Source organism: Rhineura floridana, chromosome 7 (assembly GCF_030035675.1).
Source record: "Rhineura floridana isolate rRhiFlo1 chromosome 7, rRhiFlo1.hap2, whole genome shotgun sequence".
NCBI classification, from domain to species: Eukaryota; Metazoa; Chordata; class Lepidosauria; order Squamata; family Rhineuridae; genus Rhineura; species Rhineura floridana.
In genome coordinates this window covers 25795513-25821436 of record NC_084486.1, presented here as the reverse complement: position 1 = coordinate 25821436, position 25924 = coordinate 25795513, and the positions used below count along the sequence as shown (strand labels likewise).

General features: G+C 43.9%; 1 protein-coding gene across 10 annotated transcripts in view; it reads left to right on the top strand.

Moving 5' to 3' along the window:
* FAM13C (family with sequence similarity 13 member C) overlaps positions 1-25924 on the top strand; it is a 95798-nt gene that overhangs the window by 60161 nt on the left and 9713 nt on the right. For 2 of the 10 annotated variants that reach the window (XM_061635066.1, XM_061635062.1), the window contains exons 7-14: positions 565-775; positions 1847-1985; positions 3517-3598; positions 9221-9423; positions 18699-18782; positions 21501-21596; positions 24183-24430; positions 24876-24977. In XM_061635066.1, coding sequence (XP_061491050.1) covers positions 565-775; positions 1847-1985; positions 3517-3598; positions 9221-9423; positions 18699-18782; positions 21501-21596; positions 24183-24430; positions 24876-24977 — 1165 coding nt within the window. Of the gene's footprint in view, positions 1-564; positions 776-1846; positions 1986-3516; positions 3599-9220; positions 9424-18698; positions 18783-21500; positions 21597-24182; positions 24431-24875; positions 24982-25924 lie in introns of those variants that run through there. The other 8 variants (XM_061635068.1, XM_061635064.1, XM_061635065.1 and 5 more) reach the window with 7 other exon arrangements.

Here is a 25924-nt window from a genome sequence, read left to right as displayed (position 1 = left end):
ATGTTACAAAATAGGGTACTAGCCTTCCTCGAATAAACTTCTTTGAGAAAGAGCAAGATATATTCAGGATAGTTAGAAAGGTGGACCACAGAATGGCCACAGTCCTTGATTATGCTAAATGAGACCTGAATCCTAATTTTTTATTGTTGTTGACATTCCGTGAAAATAAGACTGTTTTGGCAAGCTAAAACTATCTCCAGAAAAAAATATAGAAGCTGCCGTTCAACTTGGGTTGCATTTGCCTTTTCTTGCTTAAAATGTTAGGCAATTGGCAACTTATTCTTCTAAAGTTTATCATATGGCCTTGTCCTGAGCATGTTTACTTAGAAGTAGGTACCACTGTGTTCAATGGGGCTTCCTTCAAGCAAGTGCACTTAGGATTTCAATCTTAATGAAAAATTTTCTAAAACTATTTCTTATGTATGTTCATGGTACATTTCTGTTCCATGATGCCCCATCACAGTTTTCTCCACAGTGCACTGATGAACATCAAAGCTCTTTTAATGTGTGCAGCTAATGAGCTTGCCCTTATAAATGCCTGTTGAATTCATTTTGTCATTGCAGAGCCTGTACAAGTCTACAAAGAGGGTCAGATTGATGCAGACAATGGACATGAAGACCACCATTCCTTAGGGACCAGCAGGCTGCTGTATCACATTACTGACGGAGATAATCCTCTGCTGTCTCCTCGCTGCTCTATTTTTAGTCAAAGCCAGCGATTTAATTTAGACCCTGAATCAGCTCCTTCTCCACCAAGTGCTCAGCTGTTCATGATGTAAGCTTAGAGATGTTTTTATTTTCCAGTACCTTCTCTGCATGGCTGTTAACATTGCTTGCTTACTATATCTCTGATGCTCTCCTCCCACTTATTAAATAGAAAATATCGATGTGATTTTATCATGTTCATGTGAGATGATGATGATTATCCCAGATCTAAAACTTTTTTCAGTGTGGAACAAGCAGAAACCTCCTCCAAAGAATCATGGGAATTGTAGTTTGTTGTGGGTATTGAAAATTCTATTAGACCCATAGCCCTCTCCTCATGGTTTTTCCGCTGCTGGTGCTGGGCTGTCTTCCGGGATTTAATGCAGACCTGCTCAACTTGTGACCGGGGTTACTAACTTCTAAACTGGCCTCTGTAGCTCTGTGTCTTTAATAGCAGGTTGATGTGTAGACATTAGCAGCGATCAAGTAATTTCCATGCCGTGAAAAGCTTCACTTGCTGCTAGGGATGGAAGGATCTGTAAATTTTGCTTCTCATTTTTCCAGTCTGAAATTCAGCTTTCTGCATTTCTGCATTTTAGTGTCAGTTTCTCCTAATCAACACATTTTTGCATACAGTTTTGACCAATGTACATATTTTTTTGCAAACTATTTCTCCTATAAATGCATTTTGTATAATATTTTCACTAATATAGTAAATTTAATGCACAATTTCCCCTATGTATGCATTTTGTAAATTGGATTTTGTAAACTGGTTGGAGAACTGCATTGCAAAATTTGGGTAAGTGTGAACTTTGAGGGATGGCTGTGTTTCATTTCTCATATTGCTTCAAGAAGTGTGAATTTGATACTTTCAACTTTAAATGCAAACTGAATCGAATTTCTCCCTGCCCCTACTTGCTGCAGATCACGGGGCTTTTCAAGGAATAAGAGCAGGCCAAGGAATCCCACTCCTTAGTTTTTCCTTCTTTGTTCACTCTCTCTCCCTTTCCCCGCAACTCTTCTTCATTTTCCATTCCCCCCCTGCCTCCCAGTATAGTTCCAGCAACTGCTGCAGTTGTAGACTTAATCCTGTTAAAATGATTTCAGATATGGGACATTTGTATAATTTCTAACTTTGCAGGCCAAGAAGTTCCTCCAGAGGTAGTTGTGATGACTGTAAAGAGCCACAGACGATAGCACAATTGACAAAGCACCTGCAAAGTCTTAAAAGGAAAATCAGGAAATACGAAGACAAGTTTGAGCAAGAAAAGAATTATCGGGTAAGAAAGCAAGGAGGCAAGCCACGCGATTCTGTAATATACCAGGGAGTGGAGGTGATGGCTCTTACTAAATGCAAAGGATTTGGTGAGGCTGCACTTGACTTGTTTTGTCACAGGGTATATGTGCCTGGCTTAAATTATGCTTTCCTTCTTGATGTTCCCAAGGTCCAAAGCGATGCAAATCTGCATTATTGGTGAGACAAATGACACTCATTAATGTTGATGACTGTGAGTGACCTCATAACTACAAGTGACCTCATAAAGGTCTGGGCTAGCTAAGCAATGATGTCACAGATGGTCAAATCCTGGTTATCAGCTCCACTTGTCACATTAAGCAAAACAGTACGTAGTCACCTAGCCACTTGCAATGTTAGGGAGCAGCAATATGCAGTTTTATTATAGAGGGCGGTGAAAGGGCAGGTAAACAGTTTTTTTGCCATTTATATGGGGGGAGATATTTTAGTCATGTTGACTCTTCCAGGAGGTAAGAATGACAGTCATGTGTAGCCATTTTTAATGGCAGCTTGAAAACAAGGCAAGTGGTGAGCAAGATTTATTTAGTTGTTTATTAAATGAATTGTAGCTCACAGCAATAATAAAAATACAATAAAGATATGCAATAGTAAATGTTAAAATAGTATGTTTTATATAGAATCATAGGATAGAGTTGGAAGGGACCTATAATGCCATTGAGTCCAACCCCCTGCTCAATGCAGGAATCCAAATTAAAGCATACCCGACAGGTGGCTGTCCTGCTGCCTCTTGAAGGCCTCCAGTGTTGGAGAGCCCACCATCTCCCTAGGTAATGGTTCATTTGTTGTACCTCTCTATCGGTTAAGAAGTTTTTCCTGATGTTCAATCGAAATCTGGCTTCCTGTATGTATATAATATGCTATAAGGAAGGTTGATTCATTTTTTGTATATACTGCTTTTTTACCGCAAGGAACCCACAACAGTGAACAGAATATTAATGCAAAAGAAAAATATGATAAACACAAATGCAGAAGTATGAAAATAAACATTACATCAATCAAAGCAATATAAATTAGCAAAGTCACCAGATGCACCACCAATCACACTAGATTTACATTTGTGAAGGGTTACTGTTTAGCCTTCTCCCTGACATGCTTGTTTTTTATATTTAGTCTGTGTGTTTGTATGGGGCAACATTTAGACACGAGCCCCCATCTGCAGACTGAAGCTATGCAATCAAGTCATAAAGGAAGCCTTGGTGAAAAAACGAGGCCACAGTTGCTTCAGTTGTTGAGTTGGGGGGAGGGTTTGGACACCAGATTTAAAAGTGTTCCAAAGTGGAGAGCCTAGGGTAGTGATGATTCCATCACTTTGCAATAGGGCTTAGTAACTCATTTATGGACCAACATTCAGAGGTCATTTGGAACATTTATTTGCCTTTCTTGGATTAATAATAGCAGAGTGTATTCAGACAGGGTTGCCCATCAATAATGAGAACTATATGAATAACAGCAGCCACAATCTAACCTTCCAGTTTTTCCTGTTCTTTCCTGTCCAGCCTTCTCATGCTGACAAAATATCGAATCCTGAAGTAATGAAATGGATGAATGACTTAGCCAAAAGTCGTAAACAGCTTAAAGGTACACAAATCAGCAACTGCAATCTTTTTCTCTTTTCTTTCTTTTTTATCATAGGACATTTCTCTTTCACTAATATGCGACATTAGATAATGATGGGAAACAGAGGAAATACTTTTGTTATAGCACTCTGGTTCCTTCCCACTCGTGCTTGAAGGAGGGTCAAGTTCAACCAAATGCTGAACAGCTGCAGCACTAGGGGACTGAAGAAGACCTGCCCTGGGAGTGAGTATCTGAGCATCTGGGTGCTTGCTGCTCACTCCTTTGGGGTGCTGTCCCTCGAGACAGCTGAAGTCCCTGGTAAGTGCTGCAAGGACTGGGACCCCCTGCCTGGCCCTTACTTCAGAGAGCGGCTGCAGTCAAACTTGCAGGCTCTTGCATCAGCTGCTGGCTGGGGCAGGAGGCATAAAAGCCCAGCTGCCCTTTGGTGGCAGTTCTGCCGCTGGCAAGGTTGCCACTGAAGGGGCAACGCCAAAGGGGTCGCCCCTTGGGGATCCCCTTAGGGAGTCCTGAGGGCGAGGGCAGTACCCCACTTCTATTACCTTTTTTTAAAAAAAAAATCTGTTAAACCAATCTGGAGGAGATTGGTGGTGGAGGGTGTGTGGTGCATGTGTTGTTCCCGCACAGGGTGAGAGCCTGTGCAGTGAACTGAATGGTAGGAGAAAGCTGGCAGATGCCTTCAGAGTGAGAGTCTGTGACTGGCAGAAGGCTGGCCCTCCCTGGGTGTGAGACAGGAGGGGGAGTAGATGGGCCCTGTGTGAAAAAGTTTGAATGGGTATGACTGTTCTCAATTCTCGCAAAGGCCTTCTGGGATAATTGGCTCTGGCAGGCTTTGTTGGTGGGCTTGTGTTGGGTCCATATCAGGTGTTTAGAAGTACAGAGGAACATGGGCGATGCCACCCCAATTTCTGTGATCACGGGTAGAGGGAAATATAGCCATGGGGATGTGGTGAATTACCATAGAAGACGAGGGCAAGGCTATCTGCGCCTTCTTCCTTGCTGCCAATCCTCTCATGGTTTGGTTCCTTGTTGCTCATCTGCTCTGCCCACTGGCCTGCATGTGTTGTTGTTTAACTCCAGATCAGTATACCATAAGACCACTCTCATCCATGATTGATTGTGGGTGAAGGTGCCGATTTGGTGTGCATTACTGAGACCTGGGAGGAGTTGATCTGACCCAGCTTTGCCCACCTAGATACTTGGTGCAACACCAGCACAGGCTGCAGGGACGGGGGGGAGTTGCTGTGGTCTACAGAACTTCCATCTCTTGTCACCAGGAAACCACTCTGTCTTGGAGCTGGCTGTGAGGGCCTGCACCTGGTGTTGGGCCGAGGAGACAGTAAATTAGGGTTGCTGCTGGTGTACTGTCCACCCTGCTGCCCGGCAGCTTCTCTGACTGAGCTGGCGGAGGCCGTCTCAGCTGTGGTGTTGGAGGAGCCCAGAACGATAGTGCTGGGTGATTTCAGTGTCCATGCTGAGGCTGCCTCTAGTGTTCCGGCTCGGGACTTCATGGTCTCCATGACAACCATGAGGTTGTCTCAAGTTGTCACTGGCCCGACACATAGGGCAGGGCACACCCTCGACTTGGTTTTTTCTCCAGATGGAGGAAGGGGTGGTCTGGAGATGGGTGGTGGTGGATATCACCCCATTGTCATGGTCAGACCACTTCCTGGTGAAGTTTAGACTTATGGCTCTGATCCTGCCCTGCAAGGGTGGTGGACAGATTAAGATGGTCCGCCCCCGAAGCCTAATGGAATCCACAGGATTCCTGAATGCCCTGAGGGAGTTCCCAGTAGATAGAGCAGGTGACCCTGTTGAAGCCCTTGTCACGCTGTGGAACAGCGAGGCGTGTCAGGCTCTTCACGGTTGCCTCCGAGATCCCTCTCCAGCATTGTGGAGCCTGGTTTGCACCTTGGTACACCAGTGAGCTAAGGGCAGTGAAACAGGCTGGACAACGGCTAGAGCACAAGTGGCGAAAGACGTGCTGTGAGGCTGATCGGGCACAAGTAAAACATCATAACCGTGCCTACTGTGTGGCGGTGAGGGTGGCAAAGAAGTCCCACTTCTCTGCCTCCAATGCATCCTCAAGTAGCCGTCCAGTGGAGCTTTTCCATATTGTCAGGAGTCTGTTGACATCAACTCCAGAAAATGGAGTTTTAGACCCGTTGGAGGCCCACTGTGAATTGTTTGCAAGGTAATCTGAGGGTGAAGTCGCTCGCCTCCGTAGCAGTGTTGATGCCCCATTCACATCTACTGTAGTCCCCAATGAGATGTCCAGTGCAACGTCTGCTGCAACTTCTTGGGAATGGGTTCAGTTGATGTAGCCTTATGACGTAGACAAGGTGCTTGCGATGATGCGGCCAGCATGTCCTCTTGACCCTTGCCCTTCTTGGCTTATTAAAGCTTGCTGAGGGGGTTTGACCGAGTGGATCCAGAGTGTGGTCAATGTATCATTGCGGGAGGGAGTGGTTCCAGCCACCTTGAAAGAGGCGGTGATCTGACCACTCCTGAAAAAGCCCGCCCTGGACCCATTGGTTTGTGACAACTACCGCCCAGTCGCAAATGCCCCCTTTTTAGGGAAGGTGATTGAGAGGGTTGTGGCACAGCAATTGCAAGTACTCTTGGATGAAACAGATTATCTTGACCCATTTCAATCTATGTTCAGGCCTGGTTATGTGACTGTAATAGCCTTGGTTGCCCTGATGGATGACCATTATCGGGAGAAGGACGGGGAGTGTGACCCTGTTATTCTTACTTGACTTGGTGAGATGGGTATTGGAGGAACTGTTTTACAGTGGTTCCAAGTCGATCTCTCAGTGACTTTTGATACCATTGACCATACAGGTCTTAACAGTTAAAGCATCATTCCTGGGAATCATAGCAACCCCCCCAAGCTTACTACACTAGTCCTCAGGTTTCCCCAGGGAGAAGGAAGTTGGGTAAAACTTGTATAAGCCAGCAGTGCAGATATGCCCTTTAAAGTGCAGTCTGCCAAGAGCTCTTCCAATTAAAAGAATGAGGTTTTCATGGGAAACAGGCTTGCTAGATTTCCATTCCTTTTCCTGTAATTTTAAATAGCGGCATCATTGATTTCCCTCACGAGTTAATGCTGAGATAATAGCTTCATTATCCGGATACCTTTCACACATTAATAGTTAAATAATACTTTTGATCCTGTGTTACCGAACTGATTAAGGGACTTATGTCTTTCCCCGTCCCATTTTGTTATGTCGTGAGTGTCAGATTTTCACTTGAGTGTGGGTTCTTAGGTTTCCAATATAATCTGCATCCTTCCCAGTGGAAAATCATGAGCACTTCATACTTTTTCTTTCAATAACAATGCAGGTTATATGTTGTGATGAGGTTTTGCAAAACATTAGTTGAGATAAATGAGTACAAACAACCCAATTAGATTATTACCAGTTTCACTTTATTACAAAGGCACGTGCCAAGCTGAGAATACCCACAGAGGTGAACTTCAGATGCAGGGCAATATCCTGCATGAAGATGGAGTAATCTATCTCAGTTATAGTCTACTGATGTCAGTGCATCAGAGGGGTGCCATCAGGGCAGGACTTTGGGGCAGCAGTCCAGGGCCCCACTCAGCAGAATGAGCAGGAGGGTCCCCAAATGTAGCAAGTGAATTTGCACACAGACTATTTGAAGTAAGTGAACTAATCATTACCATCTAAAGCGGTGGGGGACATAAGACCAAGTCTAGAGCCTAAATTACCTGAGTGCATCACTGGTGGGAGTTGCTGGGGAGGACAGTTAATCCTTTTCCTCCATGCTGTTTCCTGATCTGAATTGCCTCTCTGAAGCTGCTATTCCCTGTGGAGGGAAACACACAGGTACGACACCCCTTGCAGCTGCTTTTACCTTTTGAGGGTACAGAAAGCAAATACAGGAGATCCGATCATGGCTCTCCCAAGGTCACCCCTAGTTTGGCCGTAACTGTGTTAAAGATTGGGCTGTTCGAGAATCCAGCACCCAGAGTTCATTGAAAGTCAATGGTGGCTGGACACCTGAACCCTTTGCTCCTTGGCAGGCTCTGCTTTTGGTCTGGGACTATATTAAGGGCGCAAGGAGTGGGCTGGTCTTCTCCAGTATTGTATTTCAGACTGTATATGATTATTCCTTAGGAGCAGCAGAATTTCTGGCCAGCTAGCTGGTTCTACACTGGGTTTACTGTTCTTATGGCGGATATAGCCTGTCAGAATCTCTCCATTCTATCTGAATCAGCAGAGGCAGTTGAGGTGCTGGACCATCGTTTGGTAGCAGTGATGGGTGGATATGGGCCAGTAAATTAAGGCTGAATCCTGAAAAGACAGAGGTGTTATGTGTCCAGAGTTCTTAGGTCCAGGTGGTGGAGAGATAGTTTGTTCTGAAATGGGTTGCACTCCCCTGGAAGGAGCAGGTCCGCAGCTTGGGGGTACTCCTGGATGCAACATTGTCACTGGAGGCTCAGGTCACCTCAGTGGCTACGAGTGCCTTTTTCTAGCTCTGTCTGGTTCGCCAGTTTTGGCCCCTTTTGGCCGGAGACGACTTGGCCACAGTACTCCATGCTGTGGTAACGTCCAGATTGGTTTGTTGCAATGCACCCTATGTGGAGCTGCCCTTGAAGACGAATTGGAAACTTCCACTTGTCCAAAACGCAGCAGACAGATTACTGGCTGGGGTTGCTCTTAGATCTCATATAACCCCTGTTTTAAAACAGCTGCATTGGTTGCCAGTTCATCTCTGGGTCCAATTGAAGGTGTTCACGCTAGTGTTTAAAGCCCTAAATGACTTAGGTCCAAAATATCTGAAAGACTGTCTCCTTCCCTACAGACCCTCTCGGGTGTTGAGATCAGCAGAGGGGCCCCTTTTAGTAGTTCCGCCACCTGCAGAAGCTCGAGGGGTGGCCTGGGAGAGAGCATTCTCTGTGGCAGTATGGGCAGAATTTCCATACCTCTCATATGACCTCAAATGCATTGCTGTGCAATGAATTCAGTAACGCATTCAGCTCACACATTCAGCTGCCAGTTATCAAAGTACAATGAAGTTGTGCATATGTGAACCAGGTCTGTATGTCAGTTATATATATGCAGAGAGACAGCTCTCTTCTACCTCCTACTTTCCTTTAAAAAACTACTGCATGATTAAAATACAGGGGAATAAAAACAAAGTTATTGCCTGGTTTCATTCAGGTCAGTGCTATATGTGTGCAGGTTGACACAGCTTGTGACCTAACAAGCCATATACATTAACTATGCATTGTGGCCTGCCAGCCAAAACTAGTTGCTGCGAATCACAAGTGGGGAGAGCACTGTTGCATTCAGGTCCTGCTTGTGGGCTTCCCATAGGCATCTGGTTGGCCACTGTGAAAACAGAATGCTGGACTAGATGGGCCTTCGGCCTGTTCCAACAGACCTCTTCTTCAGTTCTTGAAAATAGGAATTTTATTAAGTTGTTTGTGAGCTACCCTATGTGACTGGAGGACTGCATTTCACTCTGAGGGTCACCTGTAAGGATTGTGTGTGAGCAATTCAGCTCAGCAAGGTAGTATGTGTATATATTTTGTGGTGGCAGAAGGCCCTCGTTGCAAGTAGTTGCTCATTCATAGCCTGTGAATTTTCCTCCTAGAGCTGAAACTCAAAATGTCAGAAGAGCAAAGCTGCCTCCTCAAAGCACCTCAAAGGAACCTTCATCAGGAGAGCTCCAAAGAAACTGTGAAGCAGGACGCAGCAGGCGCTCCCCCGAGCCCATCTGTAGAAGAAACCATGGATGCCGTGATGAGACATTTGAATGAGAAGCGGCAGCAGCTCAGTATCCCCGAAAACATGAAGGTAATAATAATAAAACTTTATTTTTACCCCGCCCTTTTCCAATAGGACTCAGAGCGGCTTACAACTAAAAACAACATCATTAAAACATACAGAATATATTATTAAAAAAGAATTAAACTATAAGGGAAAATTAAAAACTATAAGATAAAAGTTAAAACAGCGAACAATTTAAAGTAATAAAATCATATAATATGATCACCAAGCCTATAAGACATTAATCCTGGTCGTTCTCTGTCCCAAATGCCTGCTAAAATAAAACAGTCTTTACTTGTCGCCGAAAAGACAGCAAGGAGGGAGCTGATCGTACCTCACTCGGGAGGGAGTTCCACAACCTAGGGGCGACCACCAAAAAGGCCCTATCTCGTGTCCGCGTCAAATGTGCTTGCGAAGGTGTAGGGAACACAAGAAGGGCCTCACCTAAAGATCTCAAGTCCCGGGCAGGTTCATACAGGGAGATACGATCTGTCAAATAGTCTGGACCTGAGCCGTATAGGGCTTTGTAGGTCAAAACCAGCACTTTGAATTGTGACTGGAAACAAATTGGCAGCCAGTGGAGCTGTTGTAACAGGGGAGTTGTATGGTCCCTGTAACCAGCCCCAGTTAGTACTCTGGCTGCAGCTCTTTGTACCAATTTAAATTTCCGAACAGTCTTCAAAGGCAGCCCCACGTAGAGCGCGTTACAATAGTCTAAGCGGGATGTAACCAAGGCATGCATCACCCTGGTCAGATCAGGCAGGTCCAGGAACGGGCGCAGCTGGCGCACCAGTTTTAATTGGGCAAATGTGCTCCTGGATACTGCAGCAATCTGGGCCTCCAAATTCAAAGCTGAGTCCAGGAGTACACCCAAACTGCGAACCTGAGACTTCAGGGGGAGTGCGACCCCATCCAGTACCGGTTGAACCCCTATTCCCTGATCTGCCCTCCGACTGACCAGGAGTACCTCTGTTTTGTCAGGATTTAATCTCAACTTGTTTACCCTCATCCAGTCCATCACTGATGCCAGACACTGGTTTAGGGTCTGTACGGCTTCCTTGGCTTCAGGTGGAAAAGAGAAATAGAGTTGAGTGTCATCAGCATACTGATGGCACCGAACACCAAAACCCCGGACAAAATGATTTTTCCACAGTAGTTGTCTTTGTGCAGCCTTGAACCAAGATCTAACCCTTAACTGTGGGGCTGATTTGTCATGTACTGAACCACTGAAAGGCAGGGATAGTATCTCCCATGTTTTGTCATCAGTTCCCGTCAGTTTAGTCCCCATGTTTTTCACTATTGGTTTAGCAGAGCTGCTCGATCAAAATTGCCGAAGGAAATGCTTCCCTTTAAAAAGAATGTCTTTTGGTAAGGCTGGGATAGATAAGGAAATGCTGTATCTGTTCAGAAACATTTGAGGTGTGTTTTATGAAACTTCTAGTAGGAATGAGGGATGTACAGTAGAACACTAGCATTTAGATTTGGGGAAAGTTGATTATTTGCAGCATTTTTACACAACTCTCCAGCTGAAAGAGGCTGCCGGAGCAGCTTTTGTAAGATAAAAAGAAAACAAAGGAATCATATCTGAAGGATAACATAAGAACCTGCTGGATCAGGCCAGTGGCACATCTAATCCAGCATCCTGTTCTCATGGTGGCAACCAGATGCCCATGGAAAGCCTGCAAGCAGGACCTGAGCACAAAAGCATCCTCCCCTCTTGTGGTTTTTGGCAACTGGTATTCGGAAGCATACTGGTGGTGCTGTTATTAAACACCAGGTCGGTCCAAAAGAAATCATCTGCCTTTCATGATTTAATCTTGAATGAGAGGGCCACCCTGGTGTGTGTTACTGAGACCTGGGTGGGAGGGCAGGGTGGAGTTAGTCTGTCCCAGCTTTGTCTGGTGGGTATTCAATGCCGCACCAGGGCAGGCTGGACTGGAAGGATGTGTGTGCATGTGTTATTGTGATCTATAGGAGTTCTTTCACTCCCACAAGACACCAACAATGTTCACCAACTTCGATGGCTTTAAAAGTGGATTAGTCAGATTCATGGAGGATAAGGCTGTGGCGCGGCCACATTTGGCATACAGTGGTTCTGGTCACGTTGCCACAGAAAAGGTTTTGTAGAGTTGGAAAAGGTTCAGAAAAGGACAACCAGAATGATCAAGGGTATAGTACCACTCCTCTATGAGGAAAGGTTGCAGCATTTGGGGCTTTTTGGTTTAGAGAAAAGGCAAGAGGTGACATAATAGAAGCGTATAAAATTATGCATGGCATGGAGAAAGTGGAGAAAGTTTTTCTCCCTTTCATAACATGGACATCCAACGAAGCTGAATGTCGGAAGGTTTAGGACAAGCAAAACAAATAATTTCTTCATACAGTGCATAGGTAAGCTATGGAATTCACTCCAATGGAGGCAATGACAGCCACCAAGTTGGATAACTTGGAAAGCAGATCAGTCAAATTCATGGAGGAAAATGCTGTCAGTGGCTACTAGCATGACAGCTATGTTCTACCACCACTGTTGGAAGCCGTTTGCCTCTGAATACCAACTGCAAGGAATCACAAGTGGGGAGGCTGTTGCTTTCAGGTCCTGCTAATGAGCTTCCCAAAGGGATCTGGTTGGCCTCTGTGAGAACTGGGATGCTGGACTAGACAGGCCTTTGGTCTGACTCAGCAGCGTTCTTCTTATGTTCTTTGTAAACTCTTGAGGGCTTGCAATTGGTGATCCGTCACAGAGGCAGAATGAGGATGTTGCTCACCCCCCTGTCAACAGCCTCTGTCCTTGAGCAGGCAGAGTCTGTCTCAGAGGTGGTGTTGGAGAACCCAAAGACAGTGGTGTTCATCATGAGGCCCCCTTGACTGGGTCTGCTCGAGACTTCATGGCCGCCGTGACAACCTTGAGGCTGTCTCAGTGTGATAGTGGCCCAGCACACTATGCTGGGCGTGCCCTTAATTTGCTCTGCACCAGGTAAGGAACCACATGGTCTAGAAATGGCAGAGGGAGGGGCACCTGTGTACAGTACTGTTATCATGGTCAGATCACTTCCTGGTCAGGTTGGACTGGTGGTTGACTTTCTCCCCTGCAGGGGTGGGCGATCTATTAAGATGGCCATCTACCCCCTGTAGACTAATGGAATCTGAAACATTCTGAATGCTCTGGGGGATTTTTCAGGTACAGGACTGATGATTCTGTTGAGACCTTGATCTCTCCAGATTGTTCTGGAGCATTATTTCCAGTGCTGTGAAGCTTGATTGATCCCTGTATACATTATCTGGTTGGATAATGACTAGAACGCCTCTAAATTTCACCAGTGAAGATTACCAAATGTGCTAGAGTCCATAGTTGGCCCTATATTGTGGCAGCGAAGGCAGCAAAGAAGGGTCATTTTGCTGCCTCCATTAGATCAGTGAGCAGCCACCCACTTGAGTTGTTCGAGTGGCTCAGAGATTATTGCCATCAAGCTCTGTATCCGGGTTGCAGGAACACATAGTCACCAGCAGTAACAATTTTGCAACACACTTTAAGAGTAAATCTAAAAAAGGAAATTCTAAAAGCACAATGGCAAGCAATTCCAACAAGAAAAAACGGCAGAAGAGGCCAATGTGGCTTCACAAAAAGCTTAGAGATGACCTGAAAACAAAAAAGGACACATACAGGAAGTGGAAAGAAGGCCAGGCCACAAAGGAAGAGTACAGGCAGGTATCACGGAATTGCAGGGATGGTGTCAGGAAGGCTAAAGCTGGGAATGAGCTGAGGTTAGCAAAGGATGCTAAAAGCAACAAAAAAGCTTTCTTCAGGTATGTCCATAGTAAATAGAGAAAATAAATGGTGGCACAGCTACTCAGTGAGGATGGCAGAATGATAACAGATGACGAAGGAAAGGCAGAAGTGCTCAATTCCTAGTTTGGCTCAGTCTTCTCCCAAAAAAGGGTCTATGACCCTCCCGGGAAACATGAAGTAGAAGGGGCAGGATTGGAGCTTGAGATTGATAGACAAATGGGCAAGGAATACCTAATCACTTTGAACGAGTTCAAATCTCCAGGGCCCAATAAACTGCATCCTAGAGTATTGAAGGAACTGGCTGAAGAACTCTCAGAACCGCTGTCTATTATCATTGCGAAATCATGGAGAACTGGTGAAGTGAACTGGAGGAGAGCTAATGTTGTCCCTATCTTCAAAAAGGGCAAGAAGGAGGAACCAGGGAACTACAGACCAGTCAATCCCTGGAAAAGCTCTGGAGCAGTCAGTCTGTAAGCACCTTGAAAGCAATGCAGTGATTACTAGGAGCCAACATGGATTTATGAAGAACAAATCTGCCAAACTAATCTTATCTCATTTTTTGATTGGGTAACCTCCATTGTAGACTGTGGGAATGCTGTGGACATAACATATCTCAACTTCAGCAAAGCTTTTGACAAAGTGCCCCATGATATTCTGATTTGTAAGCTAGCTAAATGTGGGCTGGATGGAACAACTATCAGGTGGATTCACAGTTGGCTCCAGAATTGTACTCAAAGAGTGCTTATCAATGGTTCCTTCTCAAACTGGGCGGACGTAATGAGCAGAATACCACAGGGGTCAGTCCTGGGCCCAGTGCTCTTCAACATTTTTATTAACGACTTGGATGAGGAGGTACAGAGCATGCTTATCAAATTTGCAGATGATACAAAATTGGGGGGCATAGCTAATGCCGTGGAAGACAGAAACAAAATTCAAAGGGACCTTGATAGGCTGGAGCATTAGGCTGAAAACAACAGAATGAAATTCAACAGGGATAAATGCAAAGTTCTACACTTAGGAAAAAGAAACCAAATGCACAGTTAAAAGATGGGGGATACTTGGCTCAGCAGTACGACATGTGAGAAGGATCTTGGAATTGTCGTTGATCACAAGCTGAATATGAGCCAACAATGTGATGTGGCTGTAAAAAAGCAAATGCTATATTAGGCTGCATTAACAGAAGTATAGTTTCCAAATTGCGTGAAATACTAGTTCCCCTCTATTCAGCACTGGTTGGGCCTCATCTTGAATACTGCATCCAGTTCTGGTCTCTGCACTTCAAGGAGGATGCAGACAAACTGGAACAGGTTCAGAGTAGGGCAACAAGGATGATCAGGGGACTGGAAACCAAGCCCTGTGAGGAGAGACTGAAAGAACTGGGCATGTTTAGCCTGGAGAAGAGAAGACTGAGGGGGGGAGATATGGTAGCACTCTTCAAGTGCATGAAAGGTTGTCACACAGAGGAGGGCTGGGATCTGTTCTCGATCGTCCCAGAGTGCAGGACACGGAATAATGAGCTCAAGTTGCAGGAAGCCAGATCTCGACTGGCTTCCTAACTTCCTAACTGTTAGAGCCATACGACAGTGGACCCAATTACCTAGAGAGGTAGTGGGTTCTCCGACACTGGAGGCATTCAAGAGGCAGCTGGACAGCCATCTGTTGGGAATGCTTTGATTTGGATTCCTGCATTGAGCGGGGGGTTGGACTTGATGGCCTTATAGGCCCCTTCCAACTCTACTATTCTATGATTCTATGATCACCATCTCTGTGGTGGTTTGGATGTTGCAGTGATAGCAAATTGATGTGAAGTGTCCAATGCACTGTCTAGTCCAATATTATGGGATCAGTTTCTGTTGTTGAGGCCTAATGATGTGAACAAGATGCTTGGACCGGTAAGGCATACCACCTGCCCTCTTGACCCTAGTCCTTCATAGCTAATTAGAGATAATCAGACTGACTGGGAGGGACCAGAATGTGGTGAACATGTAATTGGGGGTGGCAGTGCCTGCTACTCTTAAGGAACCTGTGTGCCGGCTCCTAAAGAAGCCCATCTTGAACCTAGAACAACAATTGCCTGGTTGCAAATATCCCATTTTTAAGGGAAGGAGCTCAAAAGTTCCAGCCTTTTTTGAAAGAAACTGATTATCTACATCAAAGGACGGCTGTGTTTCAGTTTGCAGGTTGTTTCAGAAAGTGCGGATTTGGTAGGCTCACCTTTAAATACAAACTAAATTGAATTTCTCCCCCATCCTTAGTTGATGTTTTCTCACTCTCGAGATGCTGTGATGTAAATTTGATTTATTGTTACTGTGGTTTGATTTTCAGATTGCTTTATGATGTGTTATTTTTTTATGTTTTACCCTGCTCTGGGATTGATATTAATGAAGAGTGAGCTATAAATCACCCCATAAATAAATAAATTAAAGCCTGAAGAGACCCTTAGTGGCTCTTTCCATGCTTGTTTATCCCCACCACCACACAATTTAGTTCTGTTACTCAATATTATACCAAGAAATCACGAGACCTGTCAGAAGCATTTACATGAAGCTGGCTTTATCCCTTGTTAATCCTCAGAACTTTAAAACAAAATGGCAGAACTTTTCTGGCAGCCAAACTTGGTCTAGGATTAGTTAAATGTGTGTGCTTTTGTGGCATCTGTGAGGCAAGCGGGTTGACTGGGAAGTGGGGGCTATTATCTTTGTTAACTTCTACAAGATGCCACCTGAGGAGATGTTGCATAAGATCTCCAGTGCTGGTGCATGGAGAGAACTTTGTCCCCTTGGTCCCAAATGTGTAGATGGCCTGTGGTGCATACAAGCTATGTACAAGTGAATCATTGTAGCAGGATGAAGAAGAGTCACTGGCTGTAACCACTTTAGGGTCAGCTTACATGCACCTTAAATTTACGCCAAGTTTTTTATTATTATTTCTGCAAATCTTGGGGTTCCACAAGGCTGCTGATATATTTCTTGTCTGTGTTGTAGTCTGTTCTGGCTACATTAATCAGCACTCACAGCCTGAACAGTGGAAATAGAGGGAATGATGAATGGGTTTCTTCCTTGATCCACCATACTTGCTGGTTATTTTAGCTCGAGAAGTCGTTGCTTGTGCCATTACTGCTTGAGTCAGTTGCTAAGCTGTTAAGAGTAGAAGGTAGGTTAGAGTGTGTTTGTTTGTTTGTTTGTTTGTGTGCTCACTCACCCAAAGCTGGTAACATATTCAGTTTAAAACAATAATACCATGTCACCAAAACATGGATCAAAATCAAATGGCATTGCATGAAAACCAGCTTGCACAGTTCAAAAAGCTTTCTGAAAGAGGAAGATGTTCCTCTTCACCCTAAAGCTTAAGTAACTCCACCTCTCTCGAGAGAGTTTCACAATTGGGGGACCACCATCATAAAGGCCCTACACTAGCTATGGAAACCCTGTGGCCCTCTAGATGTTATTGGACCCCAGCCCCCATCAGCCTCAGGTGCAGCAGTAGGGTCAGTGATTGGGGATAATTGGAGCTGTGTTTGTACACATTTTGTATTCATTGAATTCTGCATCCACCAGCTTCCATCCTCCTCAGCTTCTCTTTTTACCAAAAATGCAATGTTATTGATTCAGCACACCTTTCCTTGCTCCAGATTGTCACCTTCCTTTCTGGACCCTAGTTAACTTATCCGATGAAAAGTCTTATTACTGAATTTAGTGCCAAATCTGCATGCCACTTTTGTATTAGGGACAGAATATATGAGAGATATATGCTGAGCAGGCTTGATTGCCGTCCATCTATCACTGGATGTGATTGCCATGTCTTTATTAAGGTACCTAGTTTAAATCAGAAGTAGACCCAGGAGACTTTGTCAGGAGAGAGGCATCTGGCCCTTAATGTTTTAATGACATGTTATTTATATAATAGGTAATTAGTAATTCAAAGGCTAATTATAAAATAAATTGGAAGTCCAGCTGCCTCCTAGTCCCTCAATTATAACTTTACATAAGAGCAGAGTAATTTTCATGACTGGAATGATGAAGAAAAACATCCAGCGATAGAATAAGCAAAGTTTGAGAAGCCAATAAGCAAAGCCCTTCATTTTGTGATACATTTTGCTCTTGGAGCGATGGAAATGACTGTGTTTCACAACTGCAGTTTGTATACATATATTACCCTTCTTTTCCAACTTTCATTGGTCCCAGTCCCTCTTTTGCTGCACCTCAAATTGCACAAGATGAGCAAGTGTTTTGGGGATGCAGCCACATAGGTAGTATCAGTTTCGTAGTAATATCTGATCAGCCTGCATTGAGCAAAGAAAATTCCAAATCCTGAGTTGTATTCAGCTAAGTCCTACTCAAAGTGGACATAATGAAATTCATGAACCTAAGTCAGCCGTGTCTAGCAACCTCAGTGGGTCTACTGCCTTTTTCAAAATGTCTCTCAGATCAGGAAAACGTGTTTTCATTTCAGACACTTCAGACCAATAGGTTTCTTGCTATAATACTGATACTACACATACCCACACCAGAGTGAACAGTTTTTCAACATTCATTGACAGAATTTCACTATAGGTTCTTCTTTATATTTAAAGCTCTTTTGGTGATAAGAAACATTCAGATATGAAGACATGGAGTTTTGAGGCCATTTAAGAAACACATACAGACTCCAGTCCAACATGGTTAGTTCCTGGTGATTGTAATTGGAATGCAGCATACTGAACACCTCAACTTCCTAGATTACAGTCAGCATTCTTTGTAGCGAATTGATTCTTTGCTTCCTAACAAAATAAGATACCACAGTTGCAGTCAAGTATTTGTGCAGGACTACACATTCCACTTTGCAAGCATGTGCCATGGAGCAGGGGAAACTGAAGCAGAAAAGCAGTGGGTGGGAGGAGATAGTAGCTGCTCCTTGCTGCTTCTCCTTCAGATTGCCCCATTTCAAAGGTGCTTTGCGTAGAAAACAGTCATTGGGGCTTTCTTACAGATGCTGGCATACAACACGTGTTGGCAGTCCGCCTAGAGTCTCAAACAGAAAATAACAGTTAGGAACAATGACATGTCCTAGTTAAAATATCCCAAACTAAAATCAGGTAAGATGGAATTTTTCCTACTGAAAAGTGGAGTTTTTTTTTCCTGTGGCTTGCCGGAATATTCTTTGGAGAAAAGTTAAAAGTCCAATTCACATGACTGTTTTGAGGTGGAGAAGCCGCCATAAGGTGGCTTTCCCCTTTAACGTTTACATGACAAAAGGGTCTTATGAAAATGCCACAAGCCCCAACATTAAAATGCTCTTTATTTCAACATGTGCCTACCTTTCTTCCCTTGAAATCAACAAGATTTTTTTTCTAGCCCAACTGGAGTTTTGTTTGCGTTCTCACTGTAGTGAGTGAGGCTTGCAGGGGGGAACCATTTCTTCAGACAGAAACTTGGGGATTTATTAATATTGCCTATATGCCTAGATAATATATACATATTCCCTTCTGCAATGACAACCTGATTCTTAATTTTTTTTAATAAATCATTTTTTTAAATAGGCTATGACAAAAAAGCAAATGGCTTTGGAAAAACTCAGTCTCCAGAAAAGCCTACTCTATTTTGAAAGTATTCATGGACGACCTGTAAGTATGCTTTAGAAAGATAGACAAATCTCATAGACATTTTATCCATTGTGTATAGTCATTTTCAGCTGCCAGTCATCATGGCTGTATATTGCCTCCAGGATCAAAGGTAGAGTTTGATCAGCATCGGAGGCAGTATGCTGGGACCCACAGCAGGGGAGAGTGTTCTTGTGCTCAGGTCCTGCTTGCGGGCTTCCCACAAGCATCACCTTGGCCACTGTGAGAACAAGATGCTGGACCAGAGAGACCATTGGCCTGGTCAAGCAGGCTTTTCTTTTCTGGGGATCATGAGCAGGAGAGGGCTATTGTCCTGCTAATGAGCTTGCCATAGGCAAATGACTGGCCACTGTGGGAAACAGGATGCTGCACTAAATCAGCCTTTAGTCTGATCTAGCAAGGCTGTTCATACATTCATATATGCTGAGATGGCTCATAAAACATTTGAAGGTCAGTGTGTTATAATCATTATTTCCAATGACCTTCAGCTTCTCCTGAAACCAGTAGACTGTGAGCCAGTTCACATATGCATGCATTTCACTTGATGTCTGCAGCATCAAATAGTGACTTGCATGTATGCATAAGCCATCTCAGACAGAACTTCCATAGCACCTCTCATCACCCTAGACACAGTATTTTTCCATGGAGTCAGCTAGGAGCCATCAAGTGATGCACCTGCGTATGTCAACTCACCCTTCCAACTTGCATTAAAGAACTCAGTGTTTGATTGCTGCACTAATGATAGCTTGCAACTCAAGGGCAAATTTAGACAGCTGTTTTATCTTGAGGTGGCCATGTTTTTTGATTCATGCACTGATCCCAATGAAAGATCTGCTGTGCATTTAGAAGAGGGTATTAGCTATATACACATTCCCAGTTCACAATATTCTAGTGTGACCAAGAAACAGAACCCAAGGCGTGGTGATGCAGTAACCTTGCCTGAAGCTAAGCAAGTCTGGGTCTGATCGGTGCCTGGATGGGTGGCATTAATTTTTTACAGAAACAAAGAAAGTACAGGACAGGAGAGTGACAAACTGACAGGGGACAGTTATGCATCATCAAACAGACTTCATACCCAAGAGCTTTTTTATTGCAACAGTTTATGCGTATAGTAAAATAAGGCTGTAAACTGAGATTACTCCAAACAATGTATGGGAGTTTGTTGATAAAGTAAATAAAATGCATTTGTGTTTTTCTAGGATTATAATCAATTATGTTTAATTTGATCATCATCAGCTTATGGCCTTGTTTTCAGAAAGCCTTCCAGGTTACCCAATTTAATTAAGCACGTTCCTGCATGAAGAGGAATTAAAAGGGCCACACTATTTCTTGAGGAAAAACCCAAGAACAGCATATCAAATGACACCTGCTGATGTTGGAGAGAGGGAGTAACCTTTGGCTGATTCATCAAAACAACTCTGTATGCTTTACAAAGCCACTTCCTAAGGGTTCTTCAAAACTGTGCTTAATCCAGAAATTTGTAAGTGCTTGTATAGCACAGAAAAAAAGAGGATCTAATTCTAATTCAGTTAAGATTAGTTGCGTGGCTGAGGTCTATATAGAACAGATTAGTTGTAAGTAAATCCCATTGCTTTCACTTAGCCATAACTATGGCCAAACTGTATTAATTGTGTGGATTGTTTAGGTGCAAGTATTTCATCACTGTCCTGTGTAAGACCATGCGCATGTCCAAATAGGAACGCACTTCTCTTAGAAAATGGAATATCATGCTTCTTTCCAAGTACCTTCTTGCTTTTCCTACATGTAATGTATAAATGGAAGCAGAGAGAAACTGGACTGAAACCTTCAGCCTATAGATTAGGTAGTTTGATGCATGGAACCTGATGGAGCTTTCTTGACTCTGTGTAGACACTCTCTAGTTAAAGTAGGAAAGAGGAGCATTTCAAAACTGGAGAAATTGCAAATATAGCAAGGTGAAAATTACTTGGTGTCCTAACTGGAGCTGTCCAGAATATAGTTTCCAGAACTGTATGCTTGGTGCTCAATGGCTTGGCATTTTCACAAGGCCTTTTTTGGGAACTACTTCTTGAGGGTGTTACATGAACTAAATCTATTTAGCTACCAGGAACAGGCATAAATGTATTGACTTTGCTCAATGGGCAGTTACATGTCTTTGGTTTTGTCATTGACTTGAGTCCCTCTTTCCTAATCTTTTGAGGTAGTAGTAAATCATGATGGTAAGACTCAAGAATATCAGAGGTCAGAGGATCCCTGGCCCATCCAAGGCTTGACCATCCTTTTGTTGACTGACAGTCACCATTGAGTAACTAAACCAAGCACTCACTACCATAGCAAATGCCTGTATTTGGGGACAAGGATTCCTGTGGTTGTCAGGAGCAAGGAACATGCAGAGGAAGTCCCAGTTTGATTCAAGGGTTTGCTGGCAATCTGCTTTGGTGAGAGTGGTGGAGCCCTGGACTTACCACTCTCCTACTCAAAAGTGGTGCTCTAGTGAAACTATTTCCCAGCCAGGAATTTACTTATTAGTTTTTAAATTCCTATTGAAAAAAACTGTCATGGAGTATTTTTTAAATGTTTTTAAAAGTGAGAGACACTTTTTCCTCCTGCTACCATTTGTCCTGAAGAAATGTGAGTGCTGTAGAGATTGGGACCCGTAACACCTCTTCTTTGGCACACAGCATAGTGCAGACTCCTTGTTCCACCAGAGTCAATATGGTGTTGCTTCTTATTTCTTTCCAGGTAAACAAGCAAGATAGGAGTCTGATGAAACCCCTTTATGAAAGATACAGAATTATCAAGCAGGTTCTGTCAACACCATCTCTGATTACAACCATTGTAAGTCAAAAAGAGATTGTGTAAAGAAATATGTCTGAACTTCTATCACTCTTTCCCTTTTAAAGGCTCCATCCAAACAAAGCGTTTTGCCCACCAGGGGATCCTTCCCACAAAATGTATTGAGGGAACAGTACAGCCAACAGAACGGCACACCAGCGTTCCCAAGAATGGAATAAAAGGAATTCAACATGTTCAATACAGTGTTTATTCAAGCTTCATCTTGCCTCCCAGTATTGTTACCTTTTTTTTAAAAAAAGTCTTGAATTCAAGTGGATTGACAATACATTAAAGACTGTTGTGGGAAACAGTGTCAACACTGATGTTTTCCACAGCAAACTAATCAAATATGTGTCTGCATGGATCTTTAAGAACTTGCAAACACAACTGGGAAATTGATTGCATGCACACATATGGCTTACTTCCACACTTAAAGCATGACACTGATCTTGACACCAGTGCTTCCCACAGCAACCCTAATGTGTAGCCCTGCCTTTCCCACGCCCCTGTGCATCCCTTCTCTTGGATTAGGGAAATAGGGATTCTGAGCAGATTTGAGTCCCTAGGATCTCTTCTTTTAAAAATACCCACTGTGTATAGCCAGACCTTGAGATGGAGAGCTTGTACGGTGTTGTGGTACGATGACTGTTTGGGGATGGTGTCCTTTGTGAAAATGAAACAAGCCAAACGTGAGACAGTTTTGCTGTATTGCATTGGGCTAGGACTGTTTGTTGCTTCCCCTATTAATTAAGGCTCTGCATCATCTTCTTTTCTATGGAGAATTGTTTACACAAGTGAGGCTGTAAAAAAACAGGCATTCTCCCCAGGAAATGAATTGCACTGGATGCTGCGGTTTTACTTCCAAGTAAACTTGTGTAGGATTGGGCTCTTAGGCTTGCTTCTTTACACTGTGGTCAAATGATCCACTATATAAGAGCTTGCTCTTTCAAGGAATACACTAGCCCTAACTGGGCTTTCAGTTCCCCCATGCAATTGCAGAGGGCGAGGGCACACTAGCTGGCCTCACCCCCTCCATTGTGTCAATGTGTCTGTCTCCACAGCCCTCCATATGTTCAGTGGCAGCTGGTGGCTGCATGTCAGTGGGGCAGTGGAATCCACTTTGGGGTTTAGTCTGAACTTTCAAGGAGCTGTCCAAAGTGCTGAAGCACATGTTGGAGAGTGAACTCCTGCAGTGGGGAGACAGCTGTACTCACAGAAGCACCCCACACAATTTGGAAACTTGATTATGCAGGATTCTAAATCACAGAGGGAGCCTCAACTAGTAGATAAGGCTTTGTGCTGCAGACGTTCACCTTCCCGACACGTGGAAGGCAAAGAAGTTGGAGGGATGCAACAGAGGGGATGGAACTAATGGGGCTCCTCCCAGCTCTTCCTCTTATGTGATGATCATTGCAGGGATGGGATGCCCTAATAGGAACATAGGAAGTTCCTGATACCAAGTCAGACCATTGATCCATCTAGATCTACATTATCTACATGGACTGGCAGCAGCAACTCTACAGGATTTCAGACGGAACACTCCCAGTCCTGCCTGGAGATGTCAGGGATTGAACCTGGCAACTTCTGCATGAAGAGCAGATAATCTGCCATTGAACTGATGACAGCTAATCAAAAACTGTCACTCCTTAAGAGAGGGAGAATGGAAGAAGAGATCACATGCATCTAAGGCAGGAGGATGCTAATCAGTGACTGCTGAAGGAGTTCTGCTATAGCCAGTGATTCTGCCAGTTTACCTAACGGGTCCTTTTCATGCATGACATTAGGAAGTACTTTTGAGCTTTCCTCTTGTTGGACATGTTCCCGTGTAAAGCTCAGCCATAAACCATATTATGTGCATGAGCCGTTTTGAGCCTGAATAAAGCCCTGGATTCATTCTCTCTCCTCTTTCTGTGTGGCCGTGGAGGAGGAATAAATCGGGATACAATTTCACTTTAGCCAGTCTCTGATTTCTTGTTGCATGTGAACCAGAAATTATGGTTTAAAATAATAAACTTCTTTAGTTTGTTAAACAAGGCAGCTTCATAACCCGTGGTTTATTTTAAACCACAATTCCTTGGACTCCTTGTTGCCATGTGATGACAAGCCAGGAATTGGCTAAAGTGAAACTAAATAATGGTTTGTTCATCCTTCCAACTGTGCAGTAGTGGGGGAGCGGTGTGCTTGCTAGCACCTTGAGTGTGCTCCTTTCCGCTTGCACCCATATAGCTGAACAATAGTGTAGTGTAATGTCTGCATGCGGTCACATACTATTTGCCATGTGTCAATGCTGTTAATGATGGAAATGGTTCAGAAGGAAAACTATACATCCCATAAACTGCTGTTTTGCATTCATGTTAAAAGGTGATCTAAAATAAAGGTAATCTAGGCATCCCTTGTGAAAATGACCTTTTGAATTCTTGGGTAAGAGTTTGTAGCTTGTGTCCTGAGGATGGATTCTGTAAATCACATTCTCTTAGCACTTCAGTTTACCAGGTTCACCTCATGCACTTCCTATCCTCTGGAACTTTCACACTGAAAATTGTATGGTGCAGATCTATTTTATGGTTTCTTCACCATTCCTTTTCACAGATGTGCATGCAGGCGATTAATTTGATAACCCTCGTTCTGTGTTACAAGCAGGAGGAGGAAGATTCCGATGAAGATCACTCCCAGAGCAGCTATGAATTGTCTTCTGCTGTCTCCCTTAATTTGCCCCCTGATGAAAATCTGGGTTATTCAGATGAGGAGAATGAGCCTGCTTTTGTATCACCCTTGGATGAAAAGAAAGCAATCAAACAGCCTGCCCTGTCGATGTCCAACTTGCATGAGGCCACGATGTGAGTGCTGACTTTTGCTTGTTAAACTGAACAAAATAGAGTAGCAGGGCTGCTCATTAGGGAGATGTGGTTTCAGACAAGATGCTGAAGCGTGGGGGACAAAAAGTGCAAATCTTCCTGTAATTTCTACTTATGGTGTTTTGAAGTGATCCTGAGCCTTCTGTTGACACACCTAATGTAACACAACTTTTCCTACTTGCCATGGGGAAAAAACGCTGCTGTAAAAACTACATTACTGCCAACCACTGTGTGTATTGTCAGAACTTTCAATATCTATTGGCTTGGAGTGGAATTAATTAGCAGAATATATGTTGTTTCAGAGATGCCTGTCTTAAGCGCCGATTGCAAGAGGTAACACCTCTTAAAGCTGTGTGTATATTCCTGACCCCAGATCTGTCACTTGTCTGTCATGTTCACTGGTTTCAGACCAATTCTCCCTTTGCAGGCCTGTGCTGTTGGAACACCTCCAAGAAACAAGAGCTGATAAGAAAAGGCTAAGGAAACTATTACGAGAATTTGAGGATCAGTTCTTTAAACAAACAGGAAGGTAAGACAATCACATCCATGTTTTATGTCTGTGCTCCTGTTGTGTGCTGCTGCTGACCTGTACAGCCACAAATCCCAAACAGTAAATTGCTTATGGCAAGATATTTGATCTATGAGTGAACCCTCCCCGAATAGTACTGAAATCCTGATAATGATCAAGCTGATGACTGCACAAATCAAGATTTGCCAGTAATTTCCAGTGTTGTGATAGCAAAGACACTTCTTTTTTTTCTGAATTAGAAATGGCAGGCACATTTCATGCTCAAAGCCCCCTCCCAAAATATGCAGCTGTAGTGTTAAGAATAAGAGGTACCTGCCTACAGAGGAACCTACCCCTTATGTATCTGTGATTGGAAAGACGCAAGTCCAGAGCAGCCACTCATAGGGTAGAGACACACCTACTGCTGTGGCAGTTCCACCTCTCTTTTCTGAGGGGCACACGATGTTAGTCAAAATCTGCCCCTTTTTACTCTCATATCCTGGTCAGATCAGCTTGAGTGCATTCATTCTTTTACATTCGGCTTCAGGCAGATTTCGCAACTGATTGGTAGATTTACCTGTTTATCTTCCAGGTCTGGCCAATGGAAACGCTTTGCTGCAGGCTCAGGCAGAGGCAGTGATTGGCCCAACACTTTGCTGTGGGTGGTCCTGAAAGGTCTGAAGTCAGGAGTGGGGAAGGGAGGTGTATCCAGCTGAGGGCAGAGTCGCAGGCAGAAAAACCATTCTGGTTGCGTTTGAAACGACTAGTGTGCCCAGGGCCATAGCTCAGTGATAGTGCACCTTCTCTGCACGTGGAAGGGTCTCAGATTCAATCCCCAGCTTCTGCAGGTAGGGCTGGGAGAGACTCCTGCCTAAAACCCTGGAGAGCCAGTGCAAGTCAGGTAGACAATACTGAGTTAGATGGACCAATGCTCTGACTCAGTATAAGGCTGGTTCCTATGCACCCGT